Genomic DNA, 25,891 nt, shown 5'->3' on the forward strand with positions numbered 1-25,891 from the left:
TCTGGAAAACAGCAATGCGTTTGTCCTCTCGGATTCCGCCGCATCTACCCCGACGACCATAGTTCCCGAACCAGACTACGACATTAATCCAAGTCTCCCTGTGATTAAGCAACAGTAGCTCAGACGTCTGCTCCGACGATACAAAGGCTGCTTTTCGACGTCATCGAGGACTCGACAAACAACAGTCGCCAAGCATCGCATAATCACCGAAGAGTGTGCACAACCACTCCGCGATGGCCCTTACCGAGTTTCGCCGCGAGAACGCGAAGTTATAACAGTACAAGTCGACGAAATGCTGCGCGACGACATCATCCAGTCGTCGAAAAGCCCGTGGGCATCCCCTGTTGTCCTGGTGAAGAAAAAGGACGGAACCCTACGTTTCTGCGTCGATTATCGTCGTCTGAACAAGATTACGAAGGAAGACGTATACCCCCTCGCACGGATAGACGACGCATTGGATCGGCTCTGCAATGCTAAATACTTCTCATCGATGGACCTCAAGTCTGGCTACTGGCAAATAGAAGTCGACGAAAGAGATCGCGAAAAGACGGCGTTCATCACCCCAGACGGCCTGTACGAGTTCAAGGTTATGCCATTCGGACTGTGCTCGGCGCCTGCAACGTTCCAGCGCGTGATGGACACGGTTTTACCAGGATTGAAGTGGCAGACCTGTCTGGTTTACTTGGATGACCTCGTCGTCTTCACCGGAAATTTCGACGATCACCAGAGGCGGCTTGCGACAGTACTAGAAGCCATCAAGTCATCAGGGCTCACTCTGAAGCCGGAAAAGTGCCGCTTTGCTTACGATGAGCTTCTGTTCCTAGGCCGCGTAATCAACAAATCTGGTGTCCGCCCAGACCCGCAAAAGACAGCTGCCATCGCACAGTTCCCGCAACCCATCGACAAGAAGGCAGTGCGTAGATTCCTTGGCATGTGTGCCTACTACAGGCGCTTTGTCAAGGAATTTTCACGCATCGCTGAGCCGTTGACGCGTCTAACTAAATGTGATGTTGAGTTCAAGTGGGAAACGCCGCAGTCCGACGCCTTGAAGAACTCAAACGGCGCATGCGGTCGCCGCCGGTACTTGCGCACTTCGACGAGTACGCCGATACAGAAATCCATACTGACGCCAGTAGCCTAGGCCTCGGTGCCGTTCTAGTCCAGAGGAAAACGGGGTCGAACAGGTGATAGCTTATGCTAGCCGCTCGCTGTCAAAAGCGGAAGGCAACTATTCTACGACCGAAAAAGAATGCCTCGCCATCGTTTGGGCTACAGCTAAATTTCGCCCTTATATATATGGCAGGCCACTCACAGTCGTCAGCGACCATCACGCGTTGTGTTGGCTAGCGAATATAAAGGATCCTTCAAGATGAATGGCGCGGTGGAGCCTCAGACTACAAGAATACGACATCACTGTAACCTACAAGTCCGGACGAAACCACTCCGATGCCGATTGCCTATCACGCGCCCCCATTGACCCGCCGCCGCGAGATGACGAGAATGACGACGCATTCCTTGGAATGATAAGCGCGGAAGACTTCGCTGAACAGAAACGGGCAGACTCGGAGCTAAAAGGCCTCGTCGAATATTTGGGAGGGCACACCGACGTTGTCCCCAGGGCATTCAAGCGCAGATTATCTTCCTTCATGCTTGAAAACAATCTATTCGTGAAGAAGAACTTCTCACGAGCCCGCGCCGACTACCTTCTTGTTGTTCCGTCGGCGCTGCGTCCAGAAGTACTGTGCGCCCTACATGACGATCCGACCGCTGGACACCTCGGATTTCCCAGACACTATCGAGGATACAAGAAAAGTATTGTTGGCCGCGCCTGACCGCCGACGTCGCCCGTTATGTCAGAACATGCCGAGACTGTCAGCGACGCAAGACACCGCCGACAAGGCCAGTCGTATTACTGCAGCCAATCGAGCCTCCTTGCCGACCATTTCGGCATATCGGGATGCACTTGCTGGGACCCTTTCCGATGTCAACAACCGGAAATAAGTGGATCGTCGTAGCGACGGACTACCTAACCCGCTTCGCTGAAACTAAAGCACTGCTGAAAGGTAGCGCAGCCGAAGTGGCGAAATTTTTCGTCGAGAACATCTTGCTGTGACATGGTGCTCCCGAAGTCCTCAACACCGACAGAGGAACTGCTTTTACAGCAGAGCTCATGCAAGCCATTCTGCAATACAGCCAGACAAGTCACAGGAGGACAACTGCCTACCATCCGCAGACGAATAGTCTTACGGAGCGCCTGAATAAAACCCTCGCCTACTAGCTAGCAATGTACGTCGACGTCGAACACAAGACTTGGGATGCGGTTCTACCGTACGTAACATTCACTTACAACACGGCGGTGCAAGGGACAACACAGATCACGCCATTCAAGCTAGTGTACGGCAGGAACCCGACGACGACGCTCGACGTCATGCTGCCGCACGTCCCTGACGAGGAGAATCTTGACGTCGCTACCTATCTCCAGCGCGCCGAAGAAGCCCGACAGCTCGCCCGCCTGCGAATCAAGAACCAGCAAAAGACCGACCGCCGACAATACAACCTCCGACGACGCTTCGTCGAGTACCAGCCTGGCCACCGTGTTTGGGTATGGACCCCTATACGCCGACAAGGACTGAGCTAGAAGCTTTTGCGTCGCTATTTCGGCCCGTACAAGATCATCCGACGTATAGGTGCACTGAACTATGAGGTCGTGCCAGACGGCATTTCGCTATCACAGCGGCGCCGCTCACGACCTGAAATACTCCACGTTGTGCGACTCAAACCGTACTACCAGCGTTAATGAACTTTGGGGCTTCGCGTAACTGACCTTGGGACTTTGTTTATTTTCGTTGTTTTGTTACTTATGTTTTGCAAGTGTCCTTTTGTGTTTCGCTCTCTCATAGTTGTAGCAACGGGACGATGCTTTTTAAGAGAGGGTATTGACACGTGTACTTATCTTTATCGGTCAACCACGTTTCGCCGCCTAACAAATGTAATCGCACAGGGTGGGACGCGCCTGCATGTATCGGAAGTTTCAGGAAAGTTATCGATGCTTCTATCCGCTGTCTGTTGTCGCCGAACCCTATTTTATCTGATTTCATCACCTGACGCGAATGGTGTAGAACTTTGTGGAAGGCACGCGGGTGCGAACGATTAGTCTGGAACATTCGACGACTGCTGTATAAAAGCCGACGCGCTTGACCCGCTGATAAGATTTTCGACGATCGCCGACCGTGTTCGCCGCTATCGTTGTGCTATAAGCGTAGCCTGTTTTGTGGGCACAGGTTCGCCCAATAAAAGTTAGTTTTGTCTTTCACAGTATTACTATTGTGTTCTTCAACGTCACCGCCACGTGACACTATGTATCCTTTCTTCGTTCCTCAAGTGTTGCTGATCCTGGCGATTGTTTTACCGTTTGCGTGGCTGCATATCTTCCCTCAGGCCGGCGCTAGCACGGTTGCTGATCGTGACCATCGTGGTTCCGTCGACAGCACATGTGCTGAGACCTACGAGCCACCTTCAAACAGTTGGCTGCTGGACAGGAAGCTCATCGCTTCTGGGACGACAACACCGGAAGAAACGCCCACGCCCGGCTTCTTCATGAGCGACGCGCGGATGGTCTACCCTTTTAGTGAGCAGTGGAGCAGTGCTGGTGGCAGTATGGTTCATATGTATCATTTCTTCGCTTCTCAGGTGTTGCTGATCCTGGCAATTGTTTCCCCGTTTGCGCCGCTGCATATCTACCCTCAGGCCGGCGCTTGCCCGGTTGCTCATTATGACCATCGTGGTACGGTCGGGAGCATACGTGCTAAGACTTACGTGCCACCTTCACACAGTTGGCTGCTCGACAGGAAGCTCATCGCATCTGGGACGCCAACACCGGAAGAAACGCCTATGCCCGACTATTTCACAAATGGCGCGCGGATGGTCTACCATTTTAGTGGGCAGTGGAGCAGTGCTTGTGGCAGTAGGCTTCATATGCATCATTTCTTCGACCCTCAGGTGTTGCTGATCCCGGTGATCGTTTCACCAATTGCGCACCTGCATGTCTTACCTCAGGCTTGCGCTTGCACGGTTGCTGATCATGACCATCATGGTTCCGTTGACAGCACACGTGCTGAAACCTACATGCCACATTCCCACAGTTGGCTGCTCGACAGGAAGCTCATCGCGTATGGGACGCCAACACCGGATGAAACGCCCATGCCCGGCTTTTTCACAAATGGCACGCGAATGGTCTACCATTTCAGTGGGCAGTGGAGCAGTGTTGTGGCAGTATGCTTGATATGCATACTTCCTTCGCCCCTGAGGTGTTGCTGATCCTGGGGATTGTTTCACCGTTTGCGCCCCAGCATATCTGCCCTCAGGCCGGCGCTTGCACGGTTGCTGATCATAACCATCGTGGTTCCGTCGGTAGCACGAATGCTGAGACGTACGTCCCACCTTCACACAGTTGGCAGCTCGACGGGAAGCTCATCGCTTCTGGGACGACAACACCGGAAGAAATGCCCATGCCCGGCTTTTTCATAAATGGCGCGCGGATGGTCTACCATTTTAGTGGGCAGTGGAGGAGTGCTCGTGGCAGTATGCTTCATATGCATCACGTTTTCGCTCATCAGGTGCTGCTAATTATGGCGATTGTTTCACTGTTTGCGCCCCTGCATATCTACCCTCAGGCTGGCGCTTGCACGGTTGCTGATCATGACCATCGTGGTTCCGTTGACAGCACACGTGCTGAGACCTACGTGCCACCTTCAAACAGTTGGCTGCTGCACGGGAAGCTCATCGCTCCTGGGACGAAAAGACCGGATGAAAAGCCCTTAGCCGGCTTCTTCATAAGCAATGCTCGGATGGTCTACCATTTTAGTGGGCAGAGGAGCAGTGCTTGTGGCAGTATACTTCATTTGCATCATTTCTGCGCCCCTCTGGTGTTGCTGATCCCGGTGAATGTTTCACCAATTGCGCCCCTGCATATCTTCGCTCAGGCCGGCGCTTGCGCGGTTGCTGATCATGACCATCGTGGTTCCGTCGGTAGCACAAATGCTGAGGCTTACGTCCCACCTTCACACATTTGGCTGCTAAACAGGAAGCTCATCGCATCTGGGACAACAACACCGGAAGAAACCCCCATGCCCGGCTTTTTCATAAATGGTGCGCGGATAGTCTGCCCTTTTAGTGAGCAGCGGAGCAGTGCTTGTGGCAGTATGTTTCATATGCACCATTTCTTTGCCCCTCAGGTGTTGCTGATCCCGGTGATTGTTTCACCAATTGCGCCCCTGCATGTCTTCCCCTCAGGCCGCTGCTATCATGGTTCCTGATTATGACCATCGTGGTTCCGTCGACAGCGCACGTGCTGAGACCTACGTGCCACCTTCATACAGTTGGCTGCTGCACGGGAAGCTCATCGCTCCTGGGACGAAAAGACCGGATGAAAAGCCCTTAGCCGGCTTCTTCATAAGCAATGCTCGGATGGTCTACCATTTTAGTGGGCAGAGGAGCAGTGCTTGTGGCAGTATACTTCATTTGCATCATTTCTGCGCCCCTCTGGTGTTGCTGATCCCGGTGAATGTTTCACCAATTGCGCCCCTGCATATCTTCGCTCAGGCCGGCGCTTGCGCGGTTGCTGATCATGACCATCGTGGTTCCGTCGGTAGCACAAATGCTGAGGCTTACGTCCCACCTTCACACATTTGGCTGCTAAACAGGAAGCTCATCGCATCTGGGACAACAACACCGGAAGAAACGCCCATGCCCGGCTTTTTCATAAATGGTGCGCGGATAGTCTGCCCTTTTAGTGAGCAGCGGAGCAGTGCTTGTGGCAGTATGTTTCATATGCACCATTTCTTTGCCCCTCAGGTGTTGCTGATCCCGGTGATTGTTTCACCAATTGCGCCCCTGCATGTCTTCCCCTCAGGCCGCTGCTATCATGGTTCCTGATTATAACCATCGTGGTTCCGTCGACAGCGCACGTGCTGAGACCTACGTGCCACCTTCATACAGTTGGCTGCTGGACAGGAAGCTCATCGCATCTGGGACGACAACACCGGATGAAATGCCCATGCCCGGCTTTTTCATAAATGGCGCGCGGATGGTCTACCATTTTAGTGGGCAATGGAGGAGTGTTGTGGCAGTATGCTTCATATGCATCATTTCTTAGCCCGTCAGGTGTTGCTGATCCTGGGGATTGTTTCACCGTTTGCGCCCCTGCATATCTACCCTAAGGCCGGCGCTTGCACGGTTGCTGATCATGACCATCGTGGCTCCGTCGGTAGCACGAATGCTGAGGCGTACGTCCCACCTTCACACAGTTGGCTGCTCGACGGGAAGCTCATCGCTTCTGGGACGACAACACCGGAAGAAATGCACACGCCCGGCTTTTTCATAAATGGTGCGCGGATTGTATACAATTTTAGTGGGCAGCGGAGCAGGGCTTGTGGCAGTATGCTTAATATGCATCATTCCTTCGCTCCTCAGGTGTTGCAGATCCTCGTGATTGTTTTACCGTTTGCACCGCTGCATATCTACCCTTAGGGTGGCGCTAACACGGTTGCTGATCATGATCATCGTGGTTCCGTCAGCAGCACATGTGCTGAGACCTACGTGCCGCCTACACACAGTTGGCTGCTGGACAGGAAGCTCATCGCTTTTGGGATGACAACACCGGAAGAAACGCCCATGGCCGGCTTCGTCATAAGCAACGCGCGGATGGTCTACCATTTTAGTGGGCAGCGGAGCAGTGCTTGTGGCAGTATGCTTGATATGCATCATTTCTTCACCCCTCAGGTGTTGCTGATCCTGGCGATTTTTTCAGTGTTTGCGCCCCTGCATATCTACCCTGAGGCCGGCGCTTGCAGGGCTGCTGATCATGACCATCGTGGTTCCGTCAGCAGCAAATGTGCAAACGTGCCGCCCTCACACAGTTGGCTGCTGGACAGGAAGCTCAGCGCTTCTGGGATGACAACACCGGAAGAAACGCCCGTGGCCGGCTGCTTCATAAGCAACGCGCGGATGGTCTACCATTTTTGGGGGCAGCGGAGCAGTGCTTGTGGCAGTACGCTTGATATGCATCATTTGGCAGCAGCGGTAGCGACCCTGGCACATTGGCTTACATTCCCCTGTTCTACGCAGATTCTTCGACAGCCCTTGTGTCTGCGGCGGTAGTCTTTGTGGCGCTACCTACCCTTTTCGTCTTTGGTGCTGCATCGTTCCCGTGTTTCCTACACGTGCGGATTCCTGAGCCTGGCTGCTATCTACAGCTGATAGCGTCGACGATTTCTGCCACCGGGTGCCACTGCCGTCCCGATTCCTTGCTATAAATGCCGCCGACGTGGAAGACGACACTTTGGCCGCAGCCGTAGCGACCCTGGCACATTGGTTTACATTCCCCTGTTCTACGCAGGTTAGTCCACGCCTTGTAACATTCGCTCTTTAGTTCATTTCATTTTCTCTATTCTACCGCTGCTGCCACTCGAGTCTGCTTCCCTGTCTTTCCGTATCCTGTTCCCATGGCAACTGTAATCACCTGTTGCTCATGCAATGAAGCTGTTAGCTCAGATGAAATGTCTGTCATGTGGCGAATGTAACGGCTCTTCCACATTGGGACATGTGCTGGCTTATCGGATAAACAATATAAGAAAAAATCTGAATCGGCTAAACAAAAGTGGACTTGCTCTGCATGCTGAGTCGCAGGAACGGATAGTTAAGGCTCAAGCGGGAAGTCGTCAGCTGATGATATAACTGATATAAGGTCGCTTTTAGCGAACATAAGTCAAAAGCTTGATGAGTTGTTGCCGCTCAAAGAGACTGTGCCAGGCATTGAGCGATCGGTACAACTAATGTCTAATAAGTATGACGAGATGTTGGCACGATTGGCCGCGCAAGAAAAGGACACGAAAGAAATCCGGAAACGGCTCGAACACCTTGAAGAAAGCTATCACGCTAGTGGCGATGCGACAAAGAAGTTAGAGGCGGATCCTAATGAGGTGGAATGGAGAAACCGCAGGTTCAACCTAGAAATTCATGGTGTTAGTGCAGCTGACAATGAAAAGTTGCTTGTGAAAGTGAATTCTCTTGCCACATTGATTGAGGTCCCTGTACTTAGTGAAACCGAAGTCGCAGCCATTCACCGCCTTCCATGCAAAGCCGGCCGCATTCCTGGTATAATTGTGAGGTATCTCAGGCAATCTGTTCGAGACCAGTGGCTGGACAGCCGCTCAAAGCTGACGGAAAAGAAATCCAAGGCGTTCTTTCAGGAAAACATGACCAGTTACAACCGGCAACTGCTTCGAGAGGCTAAAGACTGCACGAAATTGAATGGTTTCAAATTCGCGTGGCACAGGAATGGAATGATCTTGCTGGGAAAGACCGAGGGCGACTCTGTGATCGTAGTGCGTCACAGATCAAACTTTCCTTCATGAGCCTGCTCTCTTGTGAGCGTACTGAAGTTGATCATTCCCGCTTAAAGATGGCTACTGATAGTCCCTTCTTTCCGCATGAGGTAGATAATCTTGTCTCAAATGAACTTGCTGGTTCATTGGAGTGTCTTCACCTTAATGTTCGTTCGCTCTATAACAAAGAAACAGATATCGATGACATTATCAATGGTTTATATTTTTTGTTTGATGCTGTAATGCTCAGTGAAACTTGGTGCAGAGATGGTCGTGACGTGCCTAAGTTTAGACATTATCAATCATTTTGTGTGAACCGAACGAACCGCCGTGGCGGCGGTGTTTTGCTGTTGTTGAAAGAACATGTAAGTTGTGAATTGCTTCCAGACTTTTGTGTTTGTTGCGAAGATTTTGAAATGGTAACAGTACGTGCGAATCAGTACATATTTTCGGTTTGCTACAGGCCTCCAAATGGAAATGTTCTTCAGTTCCTTTCTTTTTATGAACAGCTGCTGTCTTTTACTGCAGAAAATAGAAATTACTTGGTGTCCGCAGGTGATTTCACTATCGACATGCTGACCTCTTCTGTACCACAAGAAACTATGTTAAATATTTTAGCTTCAAATGGTTATGAAAATTTAATCCGTACGCCAACAAGGATTACATCCGAAAGTGAAACATTGTTGGACTTGCTCATTACAAATGCTGACACTGAAAATGCTACTGCCGGGGTGATGTCACACGATCTTAGCTATCACCTTCCAGTATTTCTTTTTCTAAGAAAACACAACTTTAAGAAGAACAGGAAGTATGAGTATATCCTATGTCAAAGTATTACTCAAACACGTCTAGAAAGCTTCAGAGACAAACTTCTACGGTGCGACCTTAAACAAATTTTAGAAATAGATAACGTCGAAATCGCGTATGGCAAGCTTATTGATGAAGTCTCTCGAATATATAAGAACCATTTTGCAGAAAAAAAGCTCAGCCTCGGTAAAAAATTACGGAAGCTGTGAATAAGCCCCGAATTGCTAAAACGTATTAATTATAAAAACGCGCTCTATCACAAGTTCGTCAAGACTAAGGAGCCAAGTATATTAAAGCAATAGAAGTCGTATAGAAACAAGCTAAATAAGGAACTAAAATCTCATAGGAAGTCCTATTTTCATGGAGAATTCGAGGGTTGTTTGAACAACCCTGATACCTTATGGAAAAAGTTAAATGATGTCTTTAATCGTCGAAAATCAGCTCCGTGAATACAAACGCTAATACTTAGTGGAAACGAAGTATGGGGAAGTGCTTTTGCAAATGTTTTTAATGATTACCTTGTAAACTTTTCTGGTAGTAGTGCGTCGTCTGATATTAGTGAATTTATGCCGAACAGAAATTCATCTTCACTCTTTCTTCATCCCTTTACTGAACATGAGGTGACATCAGTTTTCCTATCACTAAAAATAGCTCAAGTTGCGATGCAGAACGCATGCAGGTTCGCCCTATCACGTATGTACTTGATATCATTTCCCCGTATATTACCTATATTTTTAATTTGTCTTTGTCAAGCGCTATCTTTCCTAAACAGATGCAAATAGCCAGAGTGTCTGTATTGTTCAAGAAAGGTCACGTTAATGATACTAAGAATTTTAGACCCATTTCTATATTACCTGTTTTTTCGAAGGGTCTAGAAAAACTAATACTAATGCAGGTTTCGAAGTTTTTTGACAAGCACAGGCTAATTTCTCCAGCCCAGTTTCGATTTAGAAAACGACGGTCTACAGAATTAGCACTACTCCATCAAAAACTATTTATTATATCACAGTTTGAAATTAAACACATTGTCCTTGGTATTTATATTGATTTTACTAAAGCATTTGATTGCATCCTTCACTCGGTTCTACTTGAAAAGCTTGAAACCTACGGTATTCGAGGGCACTGTGGAAGCCTTATAAAATCTTATCTTGATAATCGCTATCAATATGTTGAAATAAACAACAGCCGCTCAAATTTGAAGCACGTCACCAGAGGCGTCTCTCAGGGTGGTACTCTTGGCCCGTTCCTGTTTATCATATATATAAATGACTTAGTAAATATCTATAAAGATGCGAAATACGTAATGTACGCAGACGATGCCACTATATTTTTTTCGTCACTTGACCCTAGTAGCCTTGAGAATAAAGCTAACACTGCTCTGAAAACTCTTCATGTATGGTCAAAATAAAACTGTCCACAAATCAATATAAACAAAACAAAAGCAATAATCTTTAGGCCCGAATCTAAGCAAATAATCAGTTCCATCAACCTTGTTCGTAACCATGTAGACCTAGAAATTGTAGATAGTTTTAAAATACTTGGCGTTATTTTCACACAAAATATGCTTTGGGACATGCACATAGAATCGGTATTGGGCAAATTATCTAGTGTAGTTGTCATGATGGTGCAGCTGAGACCTCTTTTACCTTACAGAATCAAGGTTCTTATTTATGACACCCTATTTTTTTTACACTTTATTATTGTCTGCTCGTGTGGGGTACCACATCACATACGAATCTAGAAAAGATACATATACTTCAAACAAATTTTTTGCGAGTACTATTTAACCTGCCTTACAATGCCCACACATCAGACTTATTTCAGATAGCAAATGTAATACCCGTTTTTAACCTTTATAATTACAAGCTAAATCAAGCTTTCAAACGGGAGGTAAAAGAGAACTTAAAGTTTTTTCATGAGTTATCTAATCTCACCAGGAACACACATTCCTACATCACAAGGTGTACGGAACAGTGGAAGGTGGTCACTCCGCGTGCCAATTATTCTACACAAAAGATATCATACACACTACCAACACTTTTAAATATGTTTCTGAAATCAGGTCTTGATATTTATGTAACTGGTGTACGAGCTTTACGTGAACATTTTGTCACTCAATCTTTCTTAAATAATTGAAGAGCTTTTTTCAGATAAGTTGTGTTTCTTGCGTTTATATTTGTGCATATTTCACATATAGTCAATTGCTATGTATATATATGTCTCCTGTTCAATTGCTGTTTGCCTTGTAACGGAGGCTGCGAACTCTAGTCATGTCGCTTGCCCAAAGCGACTTTTACCCGCAGTCTCCTCCATCACTGATGGAAATAAAGAAGTTATTATTATTATTCTTCGCCCCTCAGATGTTGCTGATCATGGCGATTGTTTCTCCGCTTGCACCCCTGCATATCTACGCTCAGGCCGGCCCTTGCACGGTTGCTGATCATGACCATCGTGGTTCCGTCGACAGAACACTTGCTGAGACCTACGTGCCACCTTCACACAGTGGGCTGCTGCACGGGAAGCTCATCCCTCCTGGGACGACAACACCGGAAGAAACGCCCATGGCCTACTTCTTCATAAGCAACGCACGGATGGTCTACCATTTCAGTGGGCATTGGAGCAGTGCTGGTGGCAGTATGCTTCATATGCATCATTTCATCGCCCCTCAGGTGTTGCTGATCCTGGCGATTGTTTCATCGTTTGCGTCGCTGCATATCTTCCCTCAGGCCGGCGCTAGCATGGTTGCTGATCATGACCATCATGGTTCCGTCGACACCACACGTGCTGAGATCTAGGTGCCACCTTCACACGGTTGGCTGCTGGACAGGCAACTAGGACGCATCTGGGACGACAACACTGGAAGAAACGCCCATGTCCGGCTTCTTCATAAGCAACGCGCGGATGGTCTACCATATTAGTGGGCATTAGAGCAGTGCTGGTGGCAGTATGCTTCATATGCATCATTTCATCGCCCCTCAGGTGTTGCTGATCCTAGTAATTGTTGCACCGTTTGCGCCCCTGCATATCTACCCTCAGGCCGGCGCTAGCATGGTTGCTGATTATGACCATCGTAGTTCTGTCAGCAGCACACGTGCTGAGACTTACGTGCCGCCTTCTCACAGTTGGTTGCTGGACAGGAAGCTGGGACGCATCTGGGACGACAACACCGGAAGAAACGCCCATGCCCGGCTTTTTCATGAATGGCGCGCGGATAGCCTGCCCTTTTAGTGAGCAGTGGAGCAGTGCTTGTGGCAGTATGTTTCATATGCACCATTTCTTTGCCCCTCAGGTGTTGCTGATCCCGATGATTGTTTCACCAATTGCGCCCCTGCATATCTACCCTCAGGCAGGCTCTTGCACGGTTGCTGATCTTGACCATCGTGGTTCCGTTGACAGCGCACGTGCTCATACTTACGTGCCGCCTTCACACAGTTGGTTGCTGGACAGGAAACTGGGACGCATCTGGGACGCCAACACCGGAAGAAACGCCCATGCCCGACTTTTTCACAAATGGCGCGCGGATGGTCTAACATTTTAGTGGGCAGTGGAGCAGTGCTTGTGGCAGTATGCTTCATATGCATCATTTCTTCGCCCCTCAGGTGTTGCTGATCCCGGTGATTGTTTCACCAATTGCGCCCCAGCATATCTTCCCTCAGGCCGGCGCTATCATGGTTCCTGATTATGACCATCGTGGTTCCGTCGACAGCACACGTGCTGAGACTTACGTCCCACCTTCACACAGTTGGCTGCTCGACGGGAAGCTCATCGCATCTGGGACACCACCGGAAGAAACGCCCGCGCCTGGCTTCTTCATGAGCGACGCGCGGATAGTCTGCCCTTTTAGTGAGCAGTGGAGCAGTGCTGGTGGCAGTATACTTTATATGCATCATTTCTTCGCTCATCAGGTGCTGCTGATCTTGGCGATTGTCTCACCGTTTGCGCCCCGGCATATCTACCCTCAGGCTAGCGCTTGCACGGTTGCTGATCATGACCATCGTGGTTCTGTTGACAGCACACGTGCTGAGACCTACGTGCCACCTTCTCACGGTTGGCTGCTGCACGGGAAGCTCATGGCTCCTGGGACGAAAACACTGGATGAAAAGCCCATGGCTGGCTTCTTCATAAGCAATGCGCGGATGGTCTACCAATTTAGTGGGCAGTGGAGCAGTGCTTGTGGCAGTATGCTTCATATGCATGATTTCTTCTCCCCTCAGGTGTTGCTGATCGTGGTGATTGTTTCACCGTTTGCGCCCCTGCATATCTACCCTGAGGCCGGCGCTTGCACGGCTGGTGATCATGACCATCGTGGTTCCGTCGACAGCACACGTGCTGTGACCTACGTGCCACCTTCAGGCAGTTGGCGGCTGGATAGGAAGCTCATCGCTCCTGGGACGACAACACCGGAAGAAACGCCCACGGCTGGCTTCTTCATAAGCAGCGCGCGGATGGTCTACCGTTTTAGTGGACAGTGGAGCAGGGCTTGTGGCAGTATGCTTCATATGCGTCATTTCTTCGCTCGTCAGGTGTGTAACAATTTGGCTTTGTACGCTAGGCGGAGTGACAATCGCTCCCTATTGCTGCTCTCCTACCCACTTGTTTTCTTCGATAGTGTGTGTGACTGCATTAATATGAGTCTGCAGTTGTTACAATGTGGCGATGTCGAGGAAAACCCAGGGCCTTCAAAACCTCTAAAATCAAGCCAAGGTGTAGTTGCTTCTAACAGTGTTAATTAGCTTCAGTCCGAAGAAATTAGTTAGGTCCTGCAAATGCTAAAACACATAAAAAACAGCAGCTGAGCTTGTAAAACAAGCCAAGAAGCTATTGAAAGTAAGCTGACATTTACCATCGCCTCGAATCACTCGAAAAAGAAACCCGAAACGCTTGACAATGTCTCTAGTGATTTGGTCAAAGTGCAACAGTGAGCGGAAAGCTTGGAAAAACAGCAGGTCTCCTGATAGCGCGTCTACATGATCTGGACAACAGGACAAGGCGTAACAATATGATTTTTTATGGCTTACCTGACCCCCGCGAATCATGGCTGCGGACCGAAAAGAAAACAATCGCTGCCTTGTCGTCTGCGATGGAACGTGATGTGCCACCAAAGTCGGTTGAACGCGCGCATCGTATCGGGGCCTTCTCAGTCGGGAAGTACACCCCCCCCCCCCGTTATACTTAAATGAACGAACTTTAAGGTCACGGAAACCATACTTTTCTCGCGCAACAGCTGAAAGCTAACGTTTCTGTGTCTGAGGACTTCTCGCCCACTACAACGCACGCAAAGAAAAAGCTTATCGAATTTTGGTAAGCGCCAGCCCCAGCTCACTCCCGTTTCAGATAACCTTTATTAAGCTTTTTATTGGTAGGCAATCCTTCCTGTATGACCTAACGAATGACAGCGTCAAGCAAAGCAAGCACGCACTCCCGATGGAGCAACCACAGCTGTCAGTTCAGGCAGTCCCTTTGCTACGAAGGCACACGTGAGGGGAAGTAGCGTTGCTTCAGCAGCACATGTCCCAGTGCTTCTTGCTAACATAAAAAGTGTGATAAACAAGCGCCAAGCACTTAACTCTCTCGTCGACAACTGCGGTGCCGGTGTTGTCGCTCTAACTGAAATGTGGTTGCATCCTCAGGTGTACGACTGTGAATTTTTGACATCCCGCTTTCACATCTTCCGCTGTGATCGCATGGCTGGCCATGGTGGAGGCGCACTGCTTGCCATTTCGAAATCTTTGCCTTGTCACCACGTTACCCTTCACAGCAACCTAGAAATAGTGTGCGCCTGCGTGGACCTAGGCCATCGAAAATTTATTTTCGCTGTTTGTTACCGCCCTCCCTCTTACCCGTCTTCTTTCACTGCCGAACTGCATAACGCACTAAGCACACTTTTTGTGCTGCATCCAAAAACACCCGTTATATAATGGGGAACTTTAAGTTCCGGAATATAATTCGGAACTCTGATCCACCTGCTTGTTATTCATATTGTTCAAAGTGTAATGAATTTCTTGATCTTTGTTCTTTATTTTCTTTAACTTAGCCAGTATCTGAACCAACAAGAATTTCAAAGGATACTGCCAATATCTTACACTTGATATTATGCTCTCATCCTGACCTTATTACGGATGTTTCATGTATACCTGCTGCAAGCGACCATCTATTTCATTCATTTAACGCCACGTCTCCACTGTCAAAGCCAGCTGTGAAAAAAAGGGTAATATATGACTACCACAAGGCAAACGTTAATGATACAAACTTGCAACTATCTAACTTCCTTCATCTCTTTTTAAGTAACTTCGATGATCGTACGGTAGACAATAACTGGACCATATTAAGAAACAAAGTGCATGAACTAACTGATAAGTTTATTCCGTCGCGTATAATATCGAGTTCTAAGGCGCCTTGGTTCAATTGCCACCTAAAGAGGCTTTGCAATCGCAAAAAGCGCCTGTACCGCATTGCAAAAAAAGTCATTTGGCATCTAAGTGGGACGCTTACAAGGACGCCAACGAAGCTTACATACCTTGTAAAAATTCGCTAAAAGTATATTTCAAGAACACAATACTTACAGAAGACCCGAATTAGCTTTGGCGCATCTTAAACCCTTCCAAAGATGATACAATAACCTAGCTGATTCTAGTGGATCAAGAATACCCGACGCTGAATGTCCCCGAATCCTGAACTCCGTATTCTGCAGTAATTTCGGTTTATGTCCTGATCCTGCGTTTCCCACCCAAGATAGCTGCAATTACACGGCTATGGATTTTATTATGATCGAGCCACTTGGGGTTGAAAATGTGCTTAAATATCCAAAGGTGTCGTCAAGCCCTGGCCCTGACCTGGTTACCGCAAAGTTTTTGAAGAGCACTTCTGGTTACTCATCTTAAATACTTTCGAAAATATTCCAATAATCTTTGGACACCCATGAGTTCCCTGCAGACGGGAAAATTGGGAAGGTGGTTCCGCTTCGCAAGTCCGGCAACAAATGCTCACCTCATAACTACCGCCCTATTTCCCGCACTAGCATTCCTTGTAAAGCACTCGAACATATCTTGTTCTCTCATTTAGTTAAGCACTTAGACGATAACTCATTCTTCACACCACGCGCAGCACGGCTTCCGCAAAAGTTTGTCCTGTGAAACACAACTGCTTTCGTTCACTCACGATCTTCATCTTGATCTTGATAAAGGTTCATGCGCAGACTGTTTTCCTTGACGTTGGAAAGGTTTTCGACAAGGTACGTCACAAACTACTCATTTTAAAGCTTAGTAAGCTAAGTCCTGACCCTAATCTGTTTACATAGCTAGAGCACTTTCTTCTTCATGGATCGCAGTTCGTTGCATTTAATAACCACTTCTCTACATTTAGCACTGTTGAATCTGGCGTTCCTCAAGGATCAATGTTAGGCCCTCACCTTTACTTAATTTATATTAATGACTTACCCAATGAAATTTCTTCTAACATTTATCTCTTTGCCGACGATTGCGTTATTCTTCGTGACATTTCTGACACTGCTGATACTAACATTCTGCAAAACGACATTAACGCTTTCTGTAACTGGTGAAACTTATGGTTAATGAAACTAAACCCATCTAAGTGCAAAGCCATGCGTGTAACCCGCCGTCAACTTCCTCTTCCGACCCATAACCTTAACTATACTACCATGGAAGCAGTTACATCTTACAAATACCTAGGTGTCCATTTAATCTCTAAATGAGGCTGGAATTAGGGCTCTGTTGTGCCACATTAATCCTTATTCTGTTCATGGTCCGGATGGTATATCAAATGACGTGTTGAAACGCTGTTCCCACAGTATTGCTCCTATCTTGGTTGAATTATTTACCAAGTCAATAAATTCTCTAAATCTACTTAATGAATGGGAAATGGCCAATGTAACTTCTATATTTAAAAGTGGTCGTCGTGAGTTGGCAAGTAATTACAGACCGGTGTCTTTGACATCTGTTTGTTGTAAAACACTAGAACATGTTATTTAGTCTGGTCTTATTAAGCATCTTCATGACCATAACTTTTTCATCCCGACCCAGCATGGATTTCGCACGGGATTATCCTCTAGCACTCAACTTACTGAATTCATACATGACGCTGCACTCGGCTTTAGCAATAGTACAGAGATTGATGCTATATTTATTGATTTTCAAAAGGCGTTTGATGTAGTCCCGCGTGACTTACTTTTGCACAAACTATCATTTCTTGGCCTCCCCGATTCACTTTACGGTTGAATTAGAGATTATTAGTATAAACGGCAGAAAAAAGTGGCTCTGATCGGTGCGACGTCGAGAACGCTTAATGTTTTATCAGGTGTGCCTCAAGGGTCGTTCCTTGGGCCGTTGCTGTTCCTCATATTTATCAATGACTTAAGTGAAGGCTGTGTTTCAAATATCAGACTGTATGCGGATGATTGTGTTCTGTACCATCCTGTGTCTTGTGCCGAACATACGAGTGTGCTGCAGTTTGATCGCAAAAAAATTTGTTCCTGGTGTGCTAAATGAAAAATGGATTTGAACGTAGCAAAGTGTTATGATGTTAAATTTACGAACAGAAAGAAAAAGGTGCCCAGTTCATACTCACTAAATAATGTTTTAGTACAATGCGTTGACGAAGTCAAATACCTGGGCGTCACTTTAACTGCGGGATTAGACTGGGCATCCCACATTGACACAACAAGCGCTAAAGCGTGCCGCCTTTTGCACCTTTTCCACAGGAACTTCAAGTGTGCGCCAAAACCATTGAAGGAAGCTTTGTATCTTACAAATATTAGGCCAGTGTTAGAATACGCTTGCGCAGCATCGGACCCCTTAAAGAAAGTTTTTGAAGATAAGTTAGAGCGTGTTCAGAAACGGGCTGCAAGATTCGTCACGGGCATCTACGACTACAAAATTAGAGGTTCTCAAATCAGGGGAAATCTAGAATGGAAGTTGCTGTCCACACGCAGAAATATAATCAGGTTAAAGCTTTTACACAACATTAACAGCGGTAACAGAGTAATCGATAAGAACATATATTTAAAATCACCTCATTATCAATCTAAAGGACGCGACAATTCCAAGAAAATAAGGGCCTACCAAAGTCGTATTAATGTATTTAAGTTTTCATTCTTTCCGCGAACAATTGCAGAGTGCAATTTGCTCCCGGATGAGATAGTGTCTGCACCCAGTTTTTCATCTGCCATAGAGAAATTTACGTGAACCTGTTTTAGACAATATTTCCAGTGTGCCATTTTATGCATTGTGTAACAAATTTTATAATCGGATGTTGTTAGTATTGGATGTGTTGTCTTTCTTTACTAATTACGATTATTGTATTTGTAATACCACAGATGATATGATGCCGTTGTTCGCGAAGTTGACTCTTATGTTTGTAATTAAGCCCCCTACGATAATGCCCAACTCGGGCGCTGTAGGTATTTGCAATAAATAAATAAAAAATACCTTTTCCTGGTCTTTACACATCGACAGCGTTATCAATAAAAGTAATCGCATGTTAGGTTATATCCGTCGAAACTTCTTTTCCGCTCCGGCATCATTAGAGTTAATTTTGTACAAGACGCTAATTAGAAACAAAATGGAATACGCTTCATCAATTTGGGACCCTTATGCTGAGACACTATCCCAGTCTCTCGAACGTGTTCAAAACAATGCCTCGCGTTTCATCTTAAGCAATTGTAACCATGCGGCAAGCGTAACTTCTATGAAAAACATCCTGCAACTTCCATCGCTTTCTGCTCGTCGCAAATGCTCTCGCCTAGCTCTGTTTCATAAAATATAGTTCCATAATTCATATCTGCGCGATAATCTTATTTCATCCCCAACCTACATATCTTCTCGCATTGATCATCATCACAAAGTTGGAGTTTTTCAGTGTCGCACTAGAGCTTGTCATGAGTCTTTTCTTCCCAGGACGTGTCAAGAATGGAATCACCATCCTGGCGCGTTGATTGCTATTGAAGACCATGCGCAATTTCGTACGACCATAATCGACACCCTAGATTCGGGCTTCACATGTCTGTGATTACGTCACTTGCTGCCCTCTTTGTTTTTCTTAAACTTTTTTTACCCCACTCTGCTCTGTAATACCTTGTGGTCTTGAGGGTATAAGAAATGAAATGATATACATAGTACACGCTCATAATCATAAAATAATGTCGTAGCAGAAATCGATATTACAGGATGGTTGCACAAGATGAGTATAAGATGTTGAGCTTGCCAGTATCTTCGGAAGCTAAATGAATGAATGCATAAGAATTCACATTTTCGCATTGCACATTAATGAAATATTGTGCTTTCTGCGAAAAAGTACTTTTGAGCGAATGTGTGAAGATGTACAAGGATTAACAATGACCTGATGAAGAGAAGCGAGTTTTACATAGCATTTTACGACTTTTCAACTGTCCACTCGTGAATGCGCGTTGAGCAGATTGTTGGAAGGCAATTCCTTGCACATGGACCGTATATAAAACCATTCTAGAAGTGCACTGTCCTCACTTCATAACCTTCAAACAGTTACCTTGTAGTTGCACACGGCGTAATCATCAATCCGCGACTTCGCATAGTCGCTGAAGAAGCTGCTGAATGCCGAAACCACGCCGGTGAACTTGGACAAGTGCTGCGTAAACAAGTATCGAAGAGTTCTCAATGTGGCAGACCGAATGATTTTGAGAGCACAGTGCGACATTCCACGGCGCTACATGACAGAAACGAAGAGATATTTTAATGTATACCGCACGAACAGCTACAATGTACATCACGAAATGTGCACTGATGGCTTCGTGACGACATTGAAGTACATTGTCTACCGCTACCCGTATTTCCAGTCACCGCCTTCTGCAGTTGACAAACACCTTAGATATTGCGGCACTGTCGAAGGTATCCGGAAATTGACTCAAGACCCAGTGTTTGGAGCGACTGCTGTCTCCGAAGTCTCATTTACAGAACATTTCTCTGCTCGTGAAGCGAAGCTTTCTTCGCCTGCACGCAAGTATCTCGTCGAATAACGGACGCTGAGTGTTGGGCGACAAAGCTGTGTCTGCGAGTGTTCTGTGCAATCAAATAATAAATCATGACATAAATCCTGCAGATATAATGTCGGCTCACAAGTACCTCTAAAACACACAGACCTATAATGAATATGTATACGGACTAGTCGGTTCATAATTAAATTTTATAAGACGACGCTGCAACATAGGACAAAGGCGCACGGCTGTTTGTCTCGTCCCGTCTCGGAGCGCTGCTTTTTTCATCTATTATTGATGCGGCAGCACATGATATTCAACAGCTTGCAGGTTAACAAGCTCGCACCTCAGACGGAACAAAGGAAGTAGACATAGGACTAACCCGCAACTAAAGTTAATTCAGAGCATACTGCATACATATAAAGATTCAGAAAAGGGGCACATACAACACCGCGTATGAGAGGTAATGAACATCGTAGACATCTTACCATGCATACGTTCAACAAAATTACAGCATTCTATCTAAAAACGTTTGCTCCTTCCTGCGCCGGAACATAGATGCACGACTGATATACGCGTTCTCGTTTTCTTTTTTTTTCGCTAATAAATGCTTTATTAAATTCGTTGGCAAGCAACTCTGAACTATAAAACATTTATTGGCTTTACGTGCCAAAACCACGCTATAATTATGAAGCACGCCGTAGAGCGAATTCAGGATCAATTTTTACAACCACGGGTTTGACGTAATATACCGGCGGAAACCCGCAAGGTGGAGGGAAGAAAGTAATAAAGGAAAAATGAGACATCCACCCAATCGTAGCAATTGCCACTAAGGAAACCCATATGGCTTCCGCTAAGAAAAGCCTGGCAGTTGAAGAAAAATTTGTCCTGGTCCGGGACTCAAACCCTGGACCATCGCTTTTCCGAGACAGCTGCTCTGCCATCTGAGCTAACGAGGGGGCTAGCAGATATCAGGGCGAAGCAGAATTTACATATGTCGAAGTCTCATGATGGTAATCACGACGCAAGGAACGTTTGAGTTACTGAAGGCCTTTATCGGGCGTGAGCATAAGAAAAATACATGTCAAAAAAGCACGCGTTACAAACCCAATCGTAAGAAACATAATTCACGACAAACTCTCCACAAAGCGAGTTAATTGAGAATGTTGTCCAAAGTCCGTACACACGACGTGTTATGAAGTTCAAGATATTTACATCAAGTCCATCGACGTAGCCACGTCGCCTAGTTGTCGCTGCTTTTGACGAGACGTCATTGGGCTCGCCGATGCGTCGTGGACTTGATGTTGTGGTATAGTGTCTCCCTCTGAGAGGTTTCCTTCTAACTGTTCAATCATGTTGTGGTCTAGTTTGGCTAGATGGCGCACCCCCATTCGGTCATGTGTTTGGCTTCAACCAAAGGTGGTGACATCTGGCAGGGAAGTCTTCACGTATTAAACGGCCGCTTGCCAGCCCAGTCCTTTATGTAATTTGCTCAAGAGCCTGCGCCTCTGCGCCTGCCTCGCACGCGTCGGCGTCGTCGGGCGCTCGCCGAGCGCTCTCCGGACGCCAGGCACCCGCTGCCTGCCGCTGCCGACACAACTTTTTGGCGACGAGTATGGGATCCCCGCTCCAGTTCCGACTGAAGCTCCGGGGGATCAACGAACTCCTGAGTGAAGCGTTTCTTCCCGTGTCCGCACGGCATGTAAACGCCGACGACGCACTCTGCGTCACGAGGCTCCAGCGCCTAAGCCTTCTTCGACCCCTTTGTTCTTGCCTGCTCTGTTGCTGCCTCGAGCTCCGGCTTGTCTCCTGCACTCCTACCTGGCATAGCTTCCTTCGGTATCAACCTGCCTGTCTTCCTGGAGTTGCCTGGCCCGCCGTCTATTCCGTGGTACTGATGGAAAAAAAATTCCAGGCCCACCTTGAAGTGGCCGGCGGTGGTGACTGGATGGACGCGCGGCGAGCGTCCGCGCTCGTCAGCGTTCTCATACGAGAAGGACAACGCAAGTACTTCGCAGAGGAGGAGCAGGAAGCAGCAAGACAATCGACTGAAGTAGCGTCAGCGTCACCGGATACGGTTCTGGCCGCGTCGAAATTCCAGAAACTCGTGCAGCGTCTTGACTGGCTGTTCGTCGCGTCAACAAATGTATTGGCGGAAAGGCACGAATTTACGAGCAGAAAGCAGTTTTAGGGGGAAGCATTTCTCGAATTCGTTACGGCATTAAAGGAAAAGGCAGTCCAGTGCAATTTCGGCTCGACTTGAAACGAGCGCGTCGAAGATCAGATTATCCATGAAGTAGCGAACGCCAGCGTTCGCGAGAAGCTGTTAGCCCATGGTGAAAACCTTTCCTTGGGCAAGGCGGAAGAAATTGGCCGCTCAATAGAAGCTCTGCATTGAGCGAACCGCGCGTTCGGCGCTGAAAATGTTCAAAGGATCGAGGCATCCCAGCATGGCGTTTCGTCGACGGGCCAAGATGGCAGACTTCGTCCAGGAGGTCGCCAAGATGGCCGACTTCGTGCGGGTGGCCATGAAGATGGCCTACTTCTTCCGGGAGGCCGCCAAGGTGGCCGACTTCTTCCGAGAAGCCGCCAAGATGGGGTCGACATTTCTCACGAGGCTCCGGGACCGGGGAGCAATCCTCGGTAAATCAACAGAAAGACCAGGATGCGAAGAAAGACCTTAATTTCGAACGTCGCACCTGCGATCGGTGTGGCAGCACGAAGCATATCGCGTCTTACAAGAATTGTCCAGCAAGAAATCGGCGCTGCAACGCCTGCCACACATTCGGTCATTTCGCTTCAATATACCGAGAAACCCGAACAGCTGTGCAGCATGTCTCTTCCGCAGAGTCACTGTCTTCGTCAAATTCCGCAGCGCAGCCGTCCACGCCTGTCTTCACGGTAAGCGCTTTTGAAACTAAAAAAAAGATTTGGAAGTTCCGGTCGCAGTTAGCGGCGTCTCCATGCGACTGCTGCTGGACACTGGAGCATCTTTGTCATTGATGACCACCGAACATTTAGAAATCATTTTGGCGGACAGCAAGCAATCAAAAACAACAGTCGACTTGAGAAATTTCTCCAAGCAACACTGGGTACAAGTCTCACTGTACCACACCTGAAGAAAAATACATTGTACATCTGTATTGAACAACGCAACACATGACCTATCTCTGTAATGTCACGGCGAGGCCACTAGCCGTAGCACTTCAGGGATGGCCCTACGCCCTACACTTAAAAAACAATATCATCGAGCCACGGAGGCTGTTTCTTGCTACGATGAGGATGTGTGCGTACCTCAGACGAACTTTGGTGGTTTCGACGCGTATCGGTCGACTTTGAAGACCCAGTCGTCCCACTATTGTTTCCCTCCCTCTGGTTTGAAATTTGAATGTTGGTGTCGCACAATGCTCAAGGAGGTTGCCCAGGAAGCTCCTCTCGACGTCCCAACAAGTCCTGGGTTTTGAAGAGTTGTAACAATGTTGTCTGTTACCTTGATGACATTTTGGTTACGGGGTGAGACAAAACCTGAGCATGATGCTAACTTGAGAGAAGTCCTAGTTTGCATTTCGAACAGTGGTATGAAACTAAATGAAAAATGTTTCTTCTCAGTTAGAGAACTGCCTTTTCTGGGCCATAGGATTTCAGCTGAAGGCATTTCGCCTATGGAGAGCACGGTAAAAGCAATTCTGAATGCGCCTGCTCCTACAGATATTAAGTCATTGCAATCCTTTTTAGGATTAGCTAGTTATTACGCCAAGTTCATTGATCATTACGCGGAACTGGTAGAACCGCTTTGCCTCATGCTCAGGCAAAGGCAAAGTTTTGCTTGGTCTGATGATGCCCAGCACAGCTTCAATCAGTTGAAAGCTCGTCTTAAAAGTTCTCCCATCATTAGGGTCTTCAATGCTGAATTGCCTGTAGTAGTCACGACTGATGCATCTGATGTTGGTGTTGGTGCTGTGTTAAAACAACAGTATGGTTCTAAGCTTGAAACTGTAGCATTTGCGTCTAGAACTCTGTCGGCTGCAGAAAGAAAGTATCTTGCAGGCGAGAGTGAAGCTCTAGCATGTCTGGTCGCGTGTGAAAAATGGCACGTTTACCTCTGGGGTAGACGTTTCAAGCTGTAGTTACATTACTGGCCGCTGAAGAGTCACGTCGTCGACCTCTTCGCATTTCGAGATGGTCAGCCAGGCTTCTGTATTTCAACTTTCGCATTGAATATTGCAAAGGATCAGAAAATATAGTAGCTGATGTCTTGTCTAGACTTCCAGTACATGATTCTCGGAATGTAATTCAGTATGAAGAAATAATATCCCGTTACACCGGTCGTTCACAAGAAAACAGTGCAACTTGCCACGAGTACAGATGAAACTCTTCAGAAAGTCATTAAATATCTGTCAGACGGTTGGCCTTATAAGAAAAACATAGGCAATGGTTTAATAGCTTATTTTCATGTAAATGACGAATTGTCTTTTGTGGATGCATTATTCATGCATGGTGATCGCGTGGAAATACCCAGTGTACTAGTACCTACATTTCTTCAGTTGGCACATGAAAATCATCAGGCCATAGTACGTACCAAGCAGCTTCTCCGTGAACGCTACTGGTGGCCTCAGATGGATAGTACTGTAGAACAGTATGTAAATCATTGTCATGTACGTCACCTGGCAGACAAGTCTGCAAAGCCTCATGTAGCTCCATTACAGCCAGTCGAATGGCCAAACGGGCCTTGGCAGAAATTGGGAATGGACATCATTGGGCCAATAAACAAGTCCCCCCCTAGGTAACTAGTCACTTTAGTTGATTATTACTCAAAGTGGCCCAGAAGTATTTGGTACTAATTCCATCTCTACAGATGATGTCATTAAGCTTCTAGACTGGGCTTTCAGCCGTGAAGGGCTGTCAGACTCCATAGTTACGGACAGTGGTCCGCAGTTTGTCTGAAAACAATTCCAGGATTACCTAAAGGAAAAGGGTATCGCTCATTTTTTTCCCTCAAACTATTATCCTCAGAAAAAACGGTCAAGTAGAAAGGTTCAACTGAGTCATTAAGGAACATTTGCAGGTAGACAGGCTTGAAGGTCGAGATGCTTCGAAAAGCATTACAGAATTCTTGGGTTCCTCTAGGAATACGCCACATGCTACAACGGGTCTCTCCGCAGCTTGCCTACTTCATGGTCGACAACCTCGTTCAAAGATAGATATTAGCAACTTTAGGTTTTGTAGTCATGTAGCAGAACGGGACAGTTTTCGGCCTCAAGTTCGAGAAAGGGTCTCGTAGAAACAGTGGCAGACTAAACAGTATGTAGAAAAACGTAGAGGTGCTCAGGCAACTCGTATCAAGGTGGGAGACACCGTCAAAATAAGGTTTAATAGGAAAGGGTTCTATAAGTAGAGTAAACTTCGTACAGTTAAGGCCCAGATAGGACTATCTACTGTTGTACTCAATGGTGCAAAGTAGAGGAATCCGTCTAAGTCAACCCTTGTAGAAAAGGATTCAGAAGATAATACATCATCTACAAGTGGCAAATACTTTTTGTACTCATATTCAAACTTGGATAGTCATCTCGATGACTCGTCTACAGTTACATCGTCTTATAGTAATAAGGATCAGCTAAGTAGTTCATCCGACTGTATCAGTTCCGAGTCTTCACAGCCAGCAGTCGTCTCTGATTCCGTGGAGGAATCGGTAGCCTCCCAGAACTTGTTGGGACGTCGAGAGGAGCTTCCTGGGCGA

General features: G+C 47.1%; 1 protein-coding gene across 1 annotated transcript in view; it reads right to left on the bottom strand.

The window, feature by feature from the left end:
• Positions 1 to 25,891, bottom strand: part of LOC142575034 (neprilysin-1-like) — a 622,756-nt gene that overhangs the window by 293,324 nt on the left and 303,541 nt on the right. The window contains exon 11 of the mRNA XM_075684001.1: positions 19,710 to 19,808. Within this exon, the coding sequence (XP_075540116.1) occupies positions 19,710 to 19,808 (99 nt within the window). The remainder of the gene's footprint in view (positions 1 to 19,709; positions 19,809 to 25,891) is intronic.

The sequence above is a fragment of the Dermacentor variabilis genome, chromosome 3, assembly GCF_050947875.1.
Source record: "Dermacentor variabilis isolate Ectoservices chromosome 3, ASM5094787v1, whole genome shotgun sequence".
Classification (NCBI taxonomy): Eukaryota; Metazoa; Arthropoda; class Arachnida; order Ixodida; family Ixodidae; genus Dermacentor; species Dermacentor variabilis.